The sequence below is a fragment of the Dendrobium catenatum genome, unplaced genomic scaffold (assembly GCF_001605985.2).
Source record: "Dendrobium catenatum unplaced genomic scaffold, ASM160598v2 fragScaff_scaffold_726, whole genome shotgun sequence".
Classification (NCBI taxonomy): Eukaryota; Viridiplantae; Streptophyta; class Magnoliopsida; order Asparagales; family Orchidaceae; genus Dendrobium; species Dendrobium catenatum.
The window spans coordinates 378,686-392,981 of NW_021319188.1; the positions used below are offsets into that span (position 1 = coordinate 378,686).

Consider the following 14,296-nt stretch of genomic DNA (forward strand, 5'->3'; position numbering starts at 1 on the left):
TGGATTAAGATTTTTTTTTAATGAGAGGAAGCCCTACGAATAATTAAAATCGAGTAAGAATGCTATGTTTATGTTCTTATTCTTTAGTTCAATGATGGTAAGATTCATTTAACATGAATTTCAGATATTGTAATCCTTCATTTAGAAGGTGAAGAAAGCTAATAGAGGATTTGGTATCCTATAAATTACATATTTCAAAAAAGTAGAAGATATTGGGATTTTTTGGGCTATGAGTATGATTACAATAAATGATATAAACTCGATTAAAGGACTTCAATTGTAATCATAAATTAGCATAAAATCATCTGGTTAGATGATATATATATATATATATCATAGCAAGAGATCATTAGTGAATGAATAAATTCATATGCTTGATATGAAATTAACTCTTGGTGACTTAAAATTAACTTAAATTTATCACCTTCAACAAAGTATTGCATATGCTGAATAGGTTGTTACGATGGTAATTTTGCTAGAGTACTTTTATAATCTGTTTGCTTAAGATTTTTATATTTTTGTAGAGAGTTGGGCCCACAATGGTTTATTTAGAACTTTGAGGTCATTTTAAAAACATAATTCTCTTCAATTGAAATTCAATGTCAGCACAATTATTTTCTAAATCAAACTTTTTAATAAGAAATTTTTTGAACTAAAATTTTTTATACTAAATAACTATTTTAAAAAATAATAAGAAAGTCGTATCAAACGAAATCAAAGACTGCTGCTTAAATGAAGCCTCCGTTGGAGGAATTATTGGGTTCGGACATCAGACATAGCTTACCGTTTGGAGACCAATCAGGTGCATAGCCATGTCATCCAATACCGAGTAATACTAAGCTCGGCACTGAGTTCAATACTTCACAGTGCGGAGTAGAGGGTGATGTGGCGCATTTTTATTGGGCTCTGGATGATGTCCGGTGTCCGAACCCAATAATTTGATAATTTCCCCCTCCGTTAACACCTAAAATGGCATTACTTGACAGAACAAAAGCTTTGGGCCAAAGCAAGGATGGTAGCTCAAAGGATTTTGGTCGTGATTGATTGATCAGGCCAAATGGGTCGAATGAGACAGAGAACCAGTAATCACCCAAGGCATTTTCTTACGAGCAATGGTAATGCCAGCAATTTCAAGCAATTTGAAATTGCCATTCAAAATTTTCATGACAACATTTATTTAGCTGATAGGTTTACATTTAGGGGGAAAAAAAAAACAGGGCATTGGGATGAAGCTGCTTCCATGCACTGAAAGTAGGGGCAGAAAAAGAAGGCTTACTTTGTAGTTTCTGATACGGCAATCACTATCAACTGCTGCAAAAAAAAGTGATTAATCTTCAAGGATATCAAACTCATGAGGCATGAAATCTTCAGTTGGCCTGTAGTATTTGTCAGGAGAATACAAGCCCAAGTTCGTCACTTGGCTCGTATACAAGCACGCAAACCTCTCAACCTGCAGATGATATATATATATATAACTACATGAACCGAAAAATAATTTGCATGATTCAATAGTAGAGAGCATAATAAACCTGATGCGCGAATCGAGAGTTCTGGTATCCTGTCTTCATGAGTTGTCCCCACACCTGATGAAACTGAATGAGGATAAAGAGGCCTTATTACTCAGATTAAACATTAAGCCCTTCTCATAAACTCTAGTTTGATAGAACAAAATTGAGTAAGATTTGTACTTACATTCTGGTGACGTTCTCTCTGGATTTTCTGATGTTGATGCCTTACACGATCCCTTTCTGACTGCAATTAATAAACATAGAAACACCTTAAAGTGAAAACATGATTATGTCATTAGTCAAATCAAGAGCAGGAACTATCTATAAGAACATGCAGTTAAGTTTTAGGGGGTGTTTGGTATCGGATTTGTCCGTCGTTTTTAGTAGTATTTAGCGTAAATCCAATCAAACGCAATCAGCGCCATTGTAAATCGGCAAATTCGTAAATCTGCAGCATAAATCCGGTAAATCCGTCTAAATCCTAATCCCATTCCTATTTAGATTTAACGCTCAGTCACAATCTGTTGCCAAACAACTTTAGAGATTTAACAGGATTTAAAATTTTTCATATCAAACACTTTTAGGATTTATGAGCCTAGGTAAATTAAATCCGGATTTACAGGATTTAGTAAATCCTACTAGTTCCTGCAGACGTAGTTTTAGGCATAAAGTATAAGCACAAGGAGCTATACAATAAAAATTAAGAACAAAATAGTTTTTCGCATAATAATGAAACGGCTATCAACAAATACAACTGAAATTTAAGCCGCAGAAGGCACCCATCAAAGATTTCTAGGCAATCTCATATAAAGCACAAAGTCCATGTTGAATAACACCAGAAAATTTTTGAAAATTATGTTCAAACATTACACATGTTTCCTTAGCAGCCTATTTGACCTTCTTTATAAGGATCAGAACGTCAATGCAGCAAATTAAGCTAAAGAAAATTAGTCATACGGTCACCAAAAGCCTATGCTATTAAACTGTAAGCCTCTACTTGCCTCGAGATTTTCTCTCTGAAAAGAAAGCTGATTACGTGCATGATCATCAAGGGCATCGAACCTGGTCAAGATATGATTGATTGTTCAGGATAAAAAACATATATTACTTAAACAATAATGCAAGAGTATTTGCAAGAAAATCAAGCAGGAAGAACTATACACACATACATAAATGGTATATATATATTTTTTTTCTCCATTACAGGATCTCGTGTTTGGTAGTTATTGATTACTTTAAATGGACAGGATGAGCATTTTCTGTGGATCAATCGTCCAGAACAATTTGGAGAGCCATTCTACAGAACCAGCACAACAGACAAGAAATCTGAAACATCCAGAACTAGTCCAGATTTCATTTATACAAAAGTATAAACTTAGAAAGCAAATTAACTATTACAAATTAAATTCTTTGGAACTGGTTTGGCGGAACATATAATCAGAAAAAAATTTATTATTTTAGCAAAATTTATTATCAAATATTATTTCAGGAAAATTTGATTATATTATGTACTCAAATTTAGATCAACTTGAAACAGAAACCCCTGTTATCTAATAAAACATGTAGATTTTTCAAGGATGCGCCAATCTAATGCTTCAAGAAAAAAATCTCTAGAAGTCTACTCATTGTCTAATGGCATGAATTTCTGATGTCCATGTCAAAGAACAATGATAACAAAATATGAATTGAAGAGGCACAGACATGCTCGTTTTAGCAAACAATACTTCAATTACGAAACTTACTTAAGAGACCAATTCAAATGATGAATCTGATCTTCAATAAGATCTCTCTCTCTCCTCAAACTTCGAAGTTCCTGAGATAATATGTTGAGAAACATATAAGCATTGAACAGCCCTTCAATTGTCCAAAATAGATAGAGATAATGACAAAGCATGACAGAAGAAAAAAATGATGGCATGATCCTAGTTAAATGACAAATATAGTTTCCTTCTAATGCTTGCGTAGCATGTTCCATTACAGAATGAATGGAATATGCTATCCGCTGTCTTCTTCATCTACAACGGAAGCCAAAAAGCTTTCCAATATTCGATGGTGAACCTTAAAATCATCTTCTTTTCACATAATGCTCGAGGAAAGAGTATTGCTAATTTAGTCATAGCTTTGCACTAAAACCAGCTTAACATAAAATCAAGTGAACTTTGGCAAGTTGTGATTATTTTTAGAGAGCTCATTGAAGATGGGTGTTCCCTCTGTTTGTACGTTTGGTGTGCTATCCATTTAATGTTGACCAAATTACAGAGTGTAGAAACAATACCTAATTGAAAGCTCAATCATGTAATTCAAAATTGATTAGCAGCTTTGTATTTTGGTCAAAGCAACTAGGAATAGCAGAGAACTAAACAAACCACGGTCAAGCATGAATATATTCTAGTAAACCTAGAAACAAAATTCCCAGCTACAAGCACAAGCTACCTATAAAAACCAAATTGAAGTATAAGTAGAACAAGCCCAAAGCAAAAAAAAAAGCCTTTCTAATTAAATAAAAGGAGGAAAAGAAAACCTCTCAACAAGTGGAGAAAATGAGCATCAGACAAATATTAATAAGAACATAAAAAAGGACCTAACAAAATCTGCAGACATAGTATCATGAGTGGGATAGGATAGCTTATGGAAAATTATTACTAAATAATGAATATCTAAGGAAAAAAATCGGGAGTGGAATCCGTCTAACTAATATTTTGTAGGGAAAGAAGGGGTAACAAAAGAAAAGCAAAACCAAAATATAAAGACAAGCAATCTTCAACATTCATTCTTGGATTGAAATATAATGATATTGGTGCTAGTGGAAAATATAAATAGTTGACAATTCTAGAGACAATGCAAGAACAGCCCTATGTTAAAAAAGATGTGTAAACCTAAAAAATTTGGCTAGAAAGTACTAGAAATGACCTCTCTTAATTAAATTTATAAGAGAATTTGACTCTTAATATGACACAATGGAGAAAAATGATTCATGTAGCTGACCCCATGTAATGGGATAAAAGCTTGATATTATTGTCGTTGTTGTTGTTAAAAATTCTTAAAATTTTGTTAAATCCTTTAAGAAGACATAGGTGGAGAACTCTAGAGGCCACAAGCTCATGCAACAAGGCTGAGTGCTAACACTTTGCCCTTTAAAGCATATAAATAATACTACTTTATACTTCCAACATATGTACGACTATACATATAGTAGCTTTAGACCCTTGGGAATTTTTTAATTAAAAGGCCTTGGAAACGTGCAAATAGTTTCTAATTATTGCTTATATATATATATAACACCTGTTAAAACGTTGAGTCTAATTTTAAAAACTGAAGTAAGAATAAGTATTTATTAAGAAATTAGGCCAATTAGTAAAATAATATTTGTTTAAGCATAAAATTAAATGTTACAGAGACATGGATGCTCAGGTGGATGAGTGGTTTTACACTTAGAGACAGAATGTGAAACGAGCATATACGTTAAAAGGTTGGAGTATCTATAGTGGAAGATAACATTAGAGAGAGTCGCCTTAGATGGTTTGGTCACAGAAAACATCGTCCTTTCGATGACCTTGTTAGGTGAATAAATGTTTTAAATTTGGCCTGTATTAAGAAAGATAGAGATAGAACTAAAAAGACTTGATTAGAAAATATTAAAAATGACATTTTATTAGATTTAAATAAAAATTTGACTCTTAGTAGAACATATGGGGAAAAAAGATTCATGTAGCCAAACGCACATAATAGGATAAAAGCTTGTTGTTGCTCTTGTATTTCACTTTAAATAAGAGAAATTATTTCATTTTAATATTTTAATCAAGTTAATTTATTAAGTGTTAAATGTGTGGTGTGCAGTAGCATTCACATCAAGCCATAATTGAGCTTTACATTGAGCCTCAATCAAGCTTTATATCGAGCTTCTTAACAAGTTTGTTCAAGACACTTAAATGATATTGTTCATGATCATAAATAAATTGAGCAATAAATTGTTTATTCATTTAACAACATATTATTTATAAAATTGTTCAAATTTGTTTGAATAGTTAAGCAAATGAACATGAATGAGCACTTGTCGAGACGAGCAATAAGTAGCTTGTTAAAGACTCGGCTCATTTTCATCCCTAGCTCCATATATCATACTTTATGGACCAATACTAAACTTAGTTTTTATTCAAATTCTAAATAATAAGATTTAAGCAAGTCAAACAAAACCTCAACTCATTAGCTGTGGAGATAGTAGAAAAGATATATTAGTTATACAATATAATTGGCTATGATATCTCTAAAACTATATTTTGAGCGCAAACAAATTAGACCATAGAAGCATACATACAACAGAGGAGGGCAATTTCTTTTAACAAACCTTTCGGGTTTTCCTCGAGTCCCAAAGGAGTTCCACCTCTTTCTCAAGCTCCGGAACAACAAGCATTGTCCTCCAACCTAACTTGGTGAATAAATCAATTGAATTAATCATGACAAAAGAAAATTTGCATAAGAAGTTTATGAGAAGAAAGCCAATTTTGGAAATATTAAAACCAAAACTTTATGACGTTAGATCCAACTCATCTTGTTTAATTGATTAACCGATGAAATAAAAAATATTATTAACTCCTCCACATTAAGTTGAATGCTACTTATACTCATAATTTCTTCAAAGAACTATCCCTGTTACAGTTTGGATATTTGAATGCTACTTATGCACTACAGAGTTTTTTTCATGATTTTTTTGTTAAGGAATAATAGAAGTATTGCAAATACCTAACTCATTAAGTTTGTAATAATCGAATATTATTTGTTTTATTGACAAATAAAAGTTCATAATTATCATTTTGGGTTAGTGGTCTTAAGAAGTTAAAATTTTGAAGTATCTTTTACTTGAACATACTCTGTTTCAAAGTATGATAATGGAGGAGTTGACATATTACTTGGCATCTTGAGAAAATGTGAAGCTAAAAAATTTATTCACAATGTACATCAGAGCTTTGAATAACGAAGATTACAACAAGAAAATTCAACAAAAATATTACCTAGTACTTTCTTGCTGCGCAAAATGTCTCCATAAATGTGGTCTCCAACGTAAAGGACCTGTAAGCATGAAAGAAGCACCGTAACGACATTTTGCAAGGTGAACATTGTATTGTTAAGGAGCATTAAATATACGCACTGTCAAGCAATATGCCTACGTTATAGGACATTGATTTGTATCTTAGATCATCATAATCTAATACATTACAGGATCAAAGCTATTTAATAGGCTAAACTTAGAAGGAAAAGTAGACGAACTACTTAAGAAAGGATTCATTTGAAAAGCTATGAGTCCTTCTGCAATTCCTTTATTGCTTACACTTAATGGATGATAGTCGAGTGATTAATAAGATTACCGTAATCTCATTTTTAATACCTAAATTAGATGATATGCTCTTACATATGAAACAGGTTTCTCCCTCCATAAGTTGTAACAAATGATGGAGAAATGAATAAGTGGATCCCTTATCTTATTTACTATCTTTTCTTCCTGTTTGGCATTCTCAGTATAGAAGTTGATCCTCCACTTTCAATTAACAAAATATAAAAAGATTTTGTTGGCTTCAGAGTTCGGAGATTTTGTTTGTTGGGTCCATCTGAGACAAGTTAAAAGAATGATGATAGAGGTGGCATTTAAGACTTTTCAACAAAAAGTTATCATCTTGAAGTACCCTTTATATAGTGGTTACAATAGATTAGATTGCTATCTTGTACCTGCAGGAAATGGGCACTCCACTTTTTTAGCATCAAATTAATTTGCTTAACTCAGGGCAGAGAATCATCTAACTCAAGTCCCCACATCATAATTCATGAGATAGTAACTTCTTGGTTGTGGAGGGTTATTTCATCGTAGGATGTCTGGTTGAAAAAAAAAAGGAATGTAAAAGAGGCCGAAACAGAACCCACTGAGAGCTAATCAACCCTCACAATGCATTATTTAAACATTTTTATGTTCAGCAAGAGCCCAATACCATATTTTTGACATCTTTCAAAACCTAACAAGCATAAAGTCAAACAAAAATAGAAGAAAATATACTTACCAGAAGGAAGCATATGGATAGGAAAAACATCCAGACAAAGTACAACAAGCATCAGGGAAAAACTATAGCATATAATCTCGAAGATTTCGAAAGGAAGTCTTTAGCATGGGCAATTCTGTCAAAGCAATATCGTACACCATGGAAATCAATTCCAAGAAAAGAAAAACAGGAACAAAAAGAAAGATTTTTAGGTAACGCTAAAAGAATATAGTAATGAAATAATTACACCATATTATCTCATGAAATCCTTAAATCGTTGATGGCAAATTATACGTACTATTTTCATACAAGACTCATGAATTCAGTTTATGTGATAAGAACTGCTACTGTTTTAGTGTAATCTTCAGAGAACCTACTAAATTATACCGTATTGAGCAAATATGGACAAAAGGGGCATACTTCCACCTTTGCACCCCAAACCTTCTTCAAGTTCAGTAGACCGTAAAGAAAAACTCAACACCTCGGTCAAAAACATTCTAGAGTTTCTTAACTTGAACTCAAGCAGGGCAGGGCTAACCAAAAAAATTGAACCGTGCCTTTGGTTATCCTTCAAACTAAAAACTAAGCCCAAAAGTTGATGGATCAAAGAAACTAAAATAAACGAAAGCAAGGTGGAGGAATCATATCACTGGTTTCAACCAAGTAATGTCCAGCAGAAGCTAACTGAATTTTTTTATCACGAATTTTGCTCTTCCACTCTTCCTGCGTTTTCAGTTTTGCAAAATGGCATACCCTTAACAGACAAACATTTACATCAAGGAGGCAAAGCGTCGGAAATATCACTGGTTTCAAAAAAGCAATGCCCAGCAGAAGTTAACTATTTTTTTTTTTTTAATCACGGATTCTGCTCTTCCACTCTTGTGTTTTCAGTTTCACGATATGGCATACCCTTAACGGACATGCATAGCACTAACATAACATGACGTGTGCATACCTTGTCAGTTGTTGGAACTGTACAAACATATATATTTGCACAATTTCCAACAGAAGGAATTTCATGAGAGCGTCAATGGAAGTTAATAAAATTCAGAGCAGAACTTTGTTAATTTCTTCTATATTCTTATTTCTTAAGAGGGTGGCTCAGACAAATTACAAAAAATGATTATGCAACTCTAACAGAAAAGAAGAGGCCATAGTTAGCTTGCTTCCATTGTTACCAAAGTCACGGTTTCAAAACATAGAAATAGCATCACTACACTGCGAAGGCAAGGTTGCATGCATAAACCCCAATCCTGACTCTGCATTGAGGGAGCCTCAATTCACCAAGTATGCAAAAGGTTACAGAAACCATTGCTAATTAATAAATAAAAATCAGCCCCCTAAACTGTGATAAACTAGCTTACGAAAGAAAAGCTTAAATACCTAATGACTAAAATCATCAATCTAAAACCTAGCCATAGAAATCTTCAACATATTTCGTAGAGGTAAAATCTAGTTAATAGCAAGGTTATGAACAAATCATTAATTACCTGATAACTTGCTTCTATCCCGAGTAGTTTATGAAGATGAGCAACATTCCCACCCTGAAACAGTTGAATAACAAATGCTTTCTAAATCAGTGTATAGGTTGGAAAAAAGAAAAATGAAATGATTTTTTTTTGTAGTTTTTTTTTTTTTAACAAGAATCATGGTCACAACCCATTATTGATCATCTGCCCGTTACTATACATTATATATTTATTTGAATCAGCTTTATTTTCCCTTGCAGCAATTTTCTTTCATTATAAATAATAAATTTAAAAGAAAATTAAGTAGCTTCACGAAAAACATAAGTAAATTAAACCAAAAGTAAATAAATGTACTCAATTACTTGCACAAAGCAAATTGCTTTTGTAAGTGAATATGCTACTTATAGTCATTAAAATTTATTTGCAAAAGATGCTTTAATATATAAGTACACAAAGGCAAAACCATGAATTTTTTTAGCAGAAACATAAATTTATTTTTCAAATATTCTCTCAACTTTTTTCATACAAGCTTGAGGCAAACATTGGCACTTAAAAAAATTTTTTTTTTGTTTGTAATTATTATTTTAAAAAGGTAAAATATAAGATGAAAGAAGCTTATAATTTATAATGCCTACTCCTTATATTTTTAAAAGTTTAATAGTTACTTCATCATCAATACGATCAAATATTTCTTTCTTAATATAAGTGGCTAAAATATTATTTATCAATTAATCTTCAATTTTATTTCGTAGTCAATTTTTTATAATAGTCATAACAAAAAAAACTTTTTCAACTTATAATATAATTATCTTAAAACAAATTCTAAAAATTTTAACTTTTGAAAGGTAGACTATAATGAAATTAAGATATTGTACAAAGATTTCGATCTCATTTAGCAAGTACTTTATGATCTAGTTTCATATTTCCCATATAAACAAACACTTATGGTTAATTACCACCCCTCCTAATGATGAAAGAGAACTTTTGATTAATTCTAGTCCTCAAAAATTGAATTCTAAGTATTTAATACCAACAATTTTAACAATTTTAGTATGGGTTCAAAATTTACCACCATGAATTTAAAATAAATGGTGGGGGGAATGTGGCGAACTAGATCAAAATCTCATGGTTCTACTGTCCCGGATTGTTAAAGTTTCTGATCTACTTAGTTAAAGGATATAGTAAACCCAACTTGAAAGAATAATCCTTGTCGGCATCTATGTGTTACTTCGTCCAAAAAAACATGATAGGCATAGAGTGGATGTTTATCCAAGGAGACAAATTAAGATCAACCTTATTCAACATAGGACTTTGTGCCGTATCTAGTGCACCCTAATTATTCATTACTTGAGAGTTTTTTTGCCATTAGAAAATTTGCAGGCTCTGGGTGTGACCATAATTTAATAGTATCATTTTATGGCAAAACTATCTCGCAATGTGGCTCTAATCATAACCATTTATATATGTTATTGTTTTGATATGAAATCATTAGTTAGAAGACACATATCATATCCTTACTAGTGAGAGATAATTTGAGAGTGAATCTTAATGATACACTCATCAAAACATTAGCTCTTCATAACCTAAGATTATTCTCAAATTTATCACCCTCATCAAATGATTATGAACGGCAGATGAATTTTACTTTAAATTTATGGGGGCAATAATCTTCACATGAAACATTTTGCCAAGAGCGTCGAAAATGGGATTTTGGGAGCTTTTTGAGTTTAGGGTAGTTATACCTTGCGCGAGCGATGACAGTGACAATGTCGGGGCGACGACGATGGAGAAAATGCGCAGATCTTTTGATTGCTCCTTTTTTTTAAAATTATTATTTTCTTCTTTTTTTTGTTTAACAATAATAATAGTAATAATGATAATAATAATAATAATAATAATAATAATAATAATAATAAGCAGGAGGAAATGACAGTTTGTTGGTGATTCAGCTGGTGAGTTCGATACGGTGAAGAGAGTTGGAGTTAAACTGTAGGCAGGGTGAAGCACGAGTTCGGGATTTGGTTCAATTCAGTAGTGAAGTGAGGGGGGTGGTTGACAGATTGTGCAACATGGAGCTAGGATTTGATTATTTGAGGTTGGATGGGGTTCGTGTCCTGTGCCCTCTTGCGTGAACAAAAGGATATACGGGCAGTTGAAGTGGGTGATTCATTCAAATAGGGAGAATTAGAGTAGGTTGGTGTTAATCAGGATTGAAGGTAGCCCGTGGCTGGGTTTCGCGTGGGTCTGGACGTAAACAGGAGTAGCTTGTGCGTGAGATTACATGCAATCTAGGGAAATCGAGAGGAGTTGGGGTCAATCAGTGTGTGATCGATTCATGCGGCTGTGGTAAATTGGGCATGGGTTAGTTCATACGTGGATGGGAGCTGCTCGACGGGGCTAGGGTTTGGCTTCAGGAGACGAAAAACTCGCGGCTACGAGAAGTCGGACACGGTGCAGGGGGGATCATAATCGGGAGGCTGGGTGGGTTATCATTAGCGTGCTTAGTCGTACGGCTCGGTCGGGATCAAAAGTGCAAGAAGGGAGCAACGAACAGAGCATGAGAACTTGATGGTGTGAAAAGGGGCGGACTGGGGGTGTTTGCAGCTTAGGGATCACGAACAGGGAGTGAGAGGAAATGAAGGGACTTCGGACCAAGCTGTATTTGCATGATGCAGGACGGATCCGCGTGAGGAAGATCAAAACCAAAGAGCTAATATATATATATATATATATTCTTTTTTATTTTTTTTTTTATTTTTGTGCACCTTTCATTTTCTGTGTTGTCGCCTTGGAAATTTATGCCAATTTTCTCGTGCAAGGTCCCTAGGCGATATCACAATCATTTTTATATAGTTTCCATGCTCCAGACACAACAAAGATTTGTAATCGGACGTCGTTTGGATAGTTTCGCGTAACATTTCGTGCGCAGAACATCAATTTTAAACATCTTCGATTGATTCGACTACGAGGGGCTCCCTCTTAGGTAAGTTCAACATTCTGATTGCATCGACGCAATCAGTTTGACGATCAGAGATCATTTGAGCATTTTAGTGACGCATCATATTGCTCTCATCATCAATTTTAGTCATTTTTGTGCTTGTTAGTGTATGGGTCAACAAATGTCCTCCAACAAATGTGGTATGCGTCTAGACCATACCACATGTGTTGTAACGTGGTTAACCATCATTTGATGGACTTGTTTGTAGCTTTTCTTTCATGCATTTAGATTTATTATATTTCCTCTAATGCATTTTCATCATCCTTTATCCAGGAGAATCTTCCACTGGCATAGATCTGATGATTTGCCTCCTGATGAGCCTAGCGAGAATGATATTGGGGATGTTATTGACAGACATGATCCCCGGAGGGAGGCTGATATTAGGGACAGACTCGAGCAACATGAAGACATGTTGAGGGGGCATGATGTCTTTCAAAGTTTTTTCACCTACTCTCCTATGCTTCCAATATGCTCTTCAGATTCCATTACCTTTAATTCTAATGAATGGGCCAGTAACATCATGTTGAAATGTAGGGAGTATAATCCACTGGATAGCACCATGGATCGTATCAGTTACGATATATGCGACATCTTATAACCTGCAGCTGATACTATTAAGCAGACAGGGTAGTCCAGATTGTTGAGTTACCGTCAGTTATAGTCAGCTTCACTAAAGTAGCCACAGGATTCATCTATTCGAGAGGTTCAGAGTCCTGTTTGCGGATATGTGCATTTGGCGAGTATATTAAAACATCTAATACATAAGATGCATTTATGCATGTCATATGATCATTAATTTATATGATTCCAAGTTAATCTTCATTAGATTTCAAATATAAAAATATTAAATGACAAATGACATTTTTGCATATATCATATTTTATCATCACGTATGTACACATCATGAAATGATAAATAAATATATGTCAATGTCAAGAAATAAACCAATGAGAATGAATTTAAGGATCCTACGGAAGGTCATATAATATTAGTTAGGTGGGTTGATTTATCGAAGAGTTGGTTGGCCCAACCATTACCAAGAAAAGATGAATAAAAAGGGAATTTTTAGCTCTTGATACTTGAGAGTTGGTTAGCCCAACCTTTATGAAGAGTATAAAAAGAAAATTTGTTATCCTTAATAATGAAGATTTGGTTAGCCCAACTATTATAAAAGGAATGATGATATAAAGGGCTGAAGCCCATAAACATGATATGATCAAGAATAAGTAAAAGAATGAAAATGAGTAATTCATGGTTAACTTCATACTTAGATAACAATTATAATTGTTCCTTTTGATGCGCTCATTTGCATTGATGAATCATAATTCATGTAATGAATTGACATATACTGTACGAAATTAAATATAATTATTTCTTTTACATCATATGATCAATATAGCATTTTCTTTACATTCATTTTATATTTGACTTTAGGTTAGAAATGATTATCTCATTGAGCCCATGGCTCATTTGATACTATTCTATGATATCATGAAAAAGGAAAGGGCACGATGAATAGGAGGCAGGCAAAGTGTTTTGTCCTTAGGATGTATAAATTTCAGATTGTGTAACAATTATGTATGATGATGATGTAAATAAAAGACCTTTAGCATATATACATAGTTATTTTAGAAATTATATTAGTATCTCCGTAATCGACTCAAGGATTTTAGTTATATAAGCTTCCATTTCAATGTATATGATGAAAGTATTAGATGAGTATTAAATGTTAGGTATGTTTTGGGATGATCGAGTCAGACTGATTTCACTCATTCTATCACGAGGAATTAATCATAATAAGTATGAGAAAATTCAATCTAGTCAGATTGTCCACTTCTATTACACTCAAGATGGTCAAAAAAAGATGAAAATAGAGTGTGACAAAAGTGTCTATCTGGGGTTCTTGACTCACCCTATCAGCACCAACTACCACTCAATCCCTCAACTAGCTCATCCCACTTGCATGTTCCCTCACAATGACTCAGGATTCGCCGTAGTTATCTAGCGACTCCAAGTCAGTTTCATGTCACTATATCCATCTTGTTTTGTACTGGGCCACTGGCTAACAAGACCAACCGACACCATGGGGCTCATCCTCTTATGAATTCACCTCCTCGAACTCAGCAATCCCTTACTCGATAAGGGTACGACCCGTGCCTAGAATGTACTGTGGCACTACATATGTGGATTGTATAGCATTGTACCATTTTACTTTTTCTTTGTCGTATTTTCTATAGCCCCGTGACCTTATAAATAAGGGATCATGAAAAACAATAGAGGAGATACTTTTCCTTC

The 14,296-nt window shown here is 33.6% G+C and overlaps 1 protein-coding gene across 2 annotated transcripts in view; it reads right to left on the reverse strand.

Moving 5' to 3' along the window:
- Positions 1 to 1,070: 1,070 nt before the first annotated feature.
- LOC110098025 (cytosolic purine 5'-nucleotidase) overlaps positions 1,071 to 14,296 on the reverse strand; it is a 33,570-nt gene continuing 20,344 nt past the window's right edge. For both annotated transcript variants that reach the window (XM_020824721.1, XM_020824723.2), the window contains exons 10-17: positions 9,025 to 9,078; positions 6,518 to 6,575; positions 5,854 to 5,930; positions 3,251 to 3,321; positions 2,510 to 2,570; positions 1,693 to 1,752; positions 1,530 to 1,592; positions 1,071 to 1,450 (exon numbers count right to left, since the gene is read on the reverse strand). In XM_020824721.1, the coding sequence (XP_020680380.1) occupies positions 1,328 to 1,450; positions 1,530 to 1,592; positions 1,693 to 1,752; positions 2,510 to 2,570; positions 3,251 to 3,321; positions 5,854 to 5,930; positions 6,518 to 6,575; positions 9,025 to 9,078 (567 nt within the window). In that variant the 3' untranslated portion in view covers positions 1,071 to 1,327. The remainder of the gene's footprint in view (positions 1,451 to 1,529; positions 1,593 to 1,692; positions 1,753 to 2,509; positions 2,571 to 3,250; positions 3,322 to 5,853; positions 5,931 to 6,517; positions 6,576 to 9,024; positions 9,079 to 14,296) is intronic.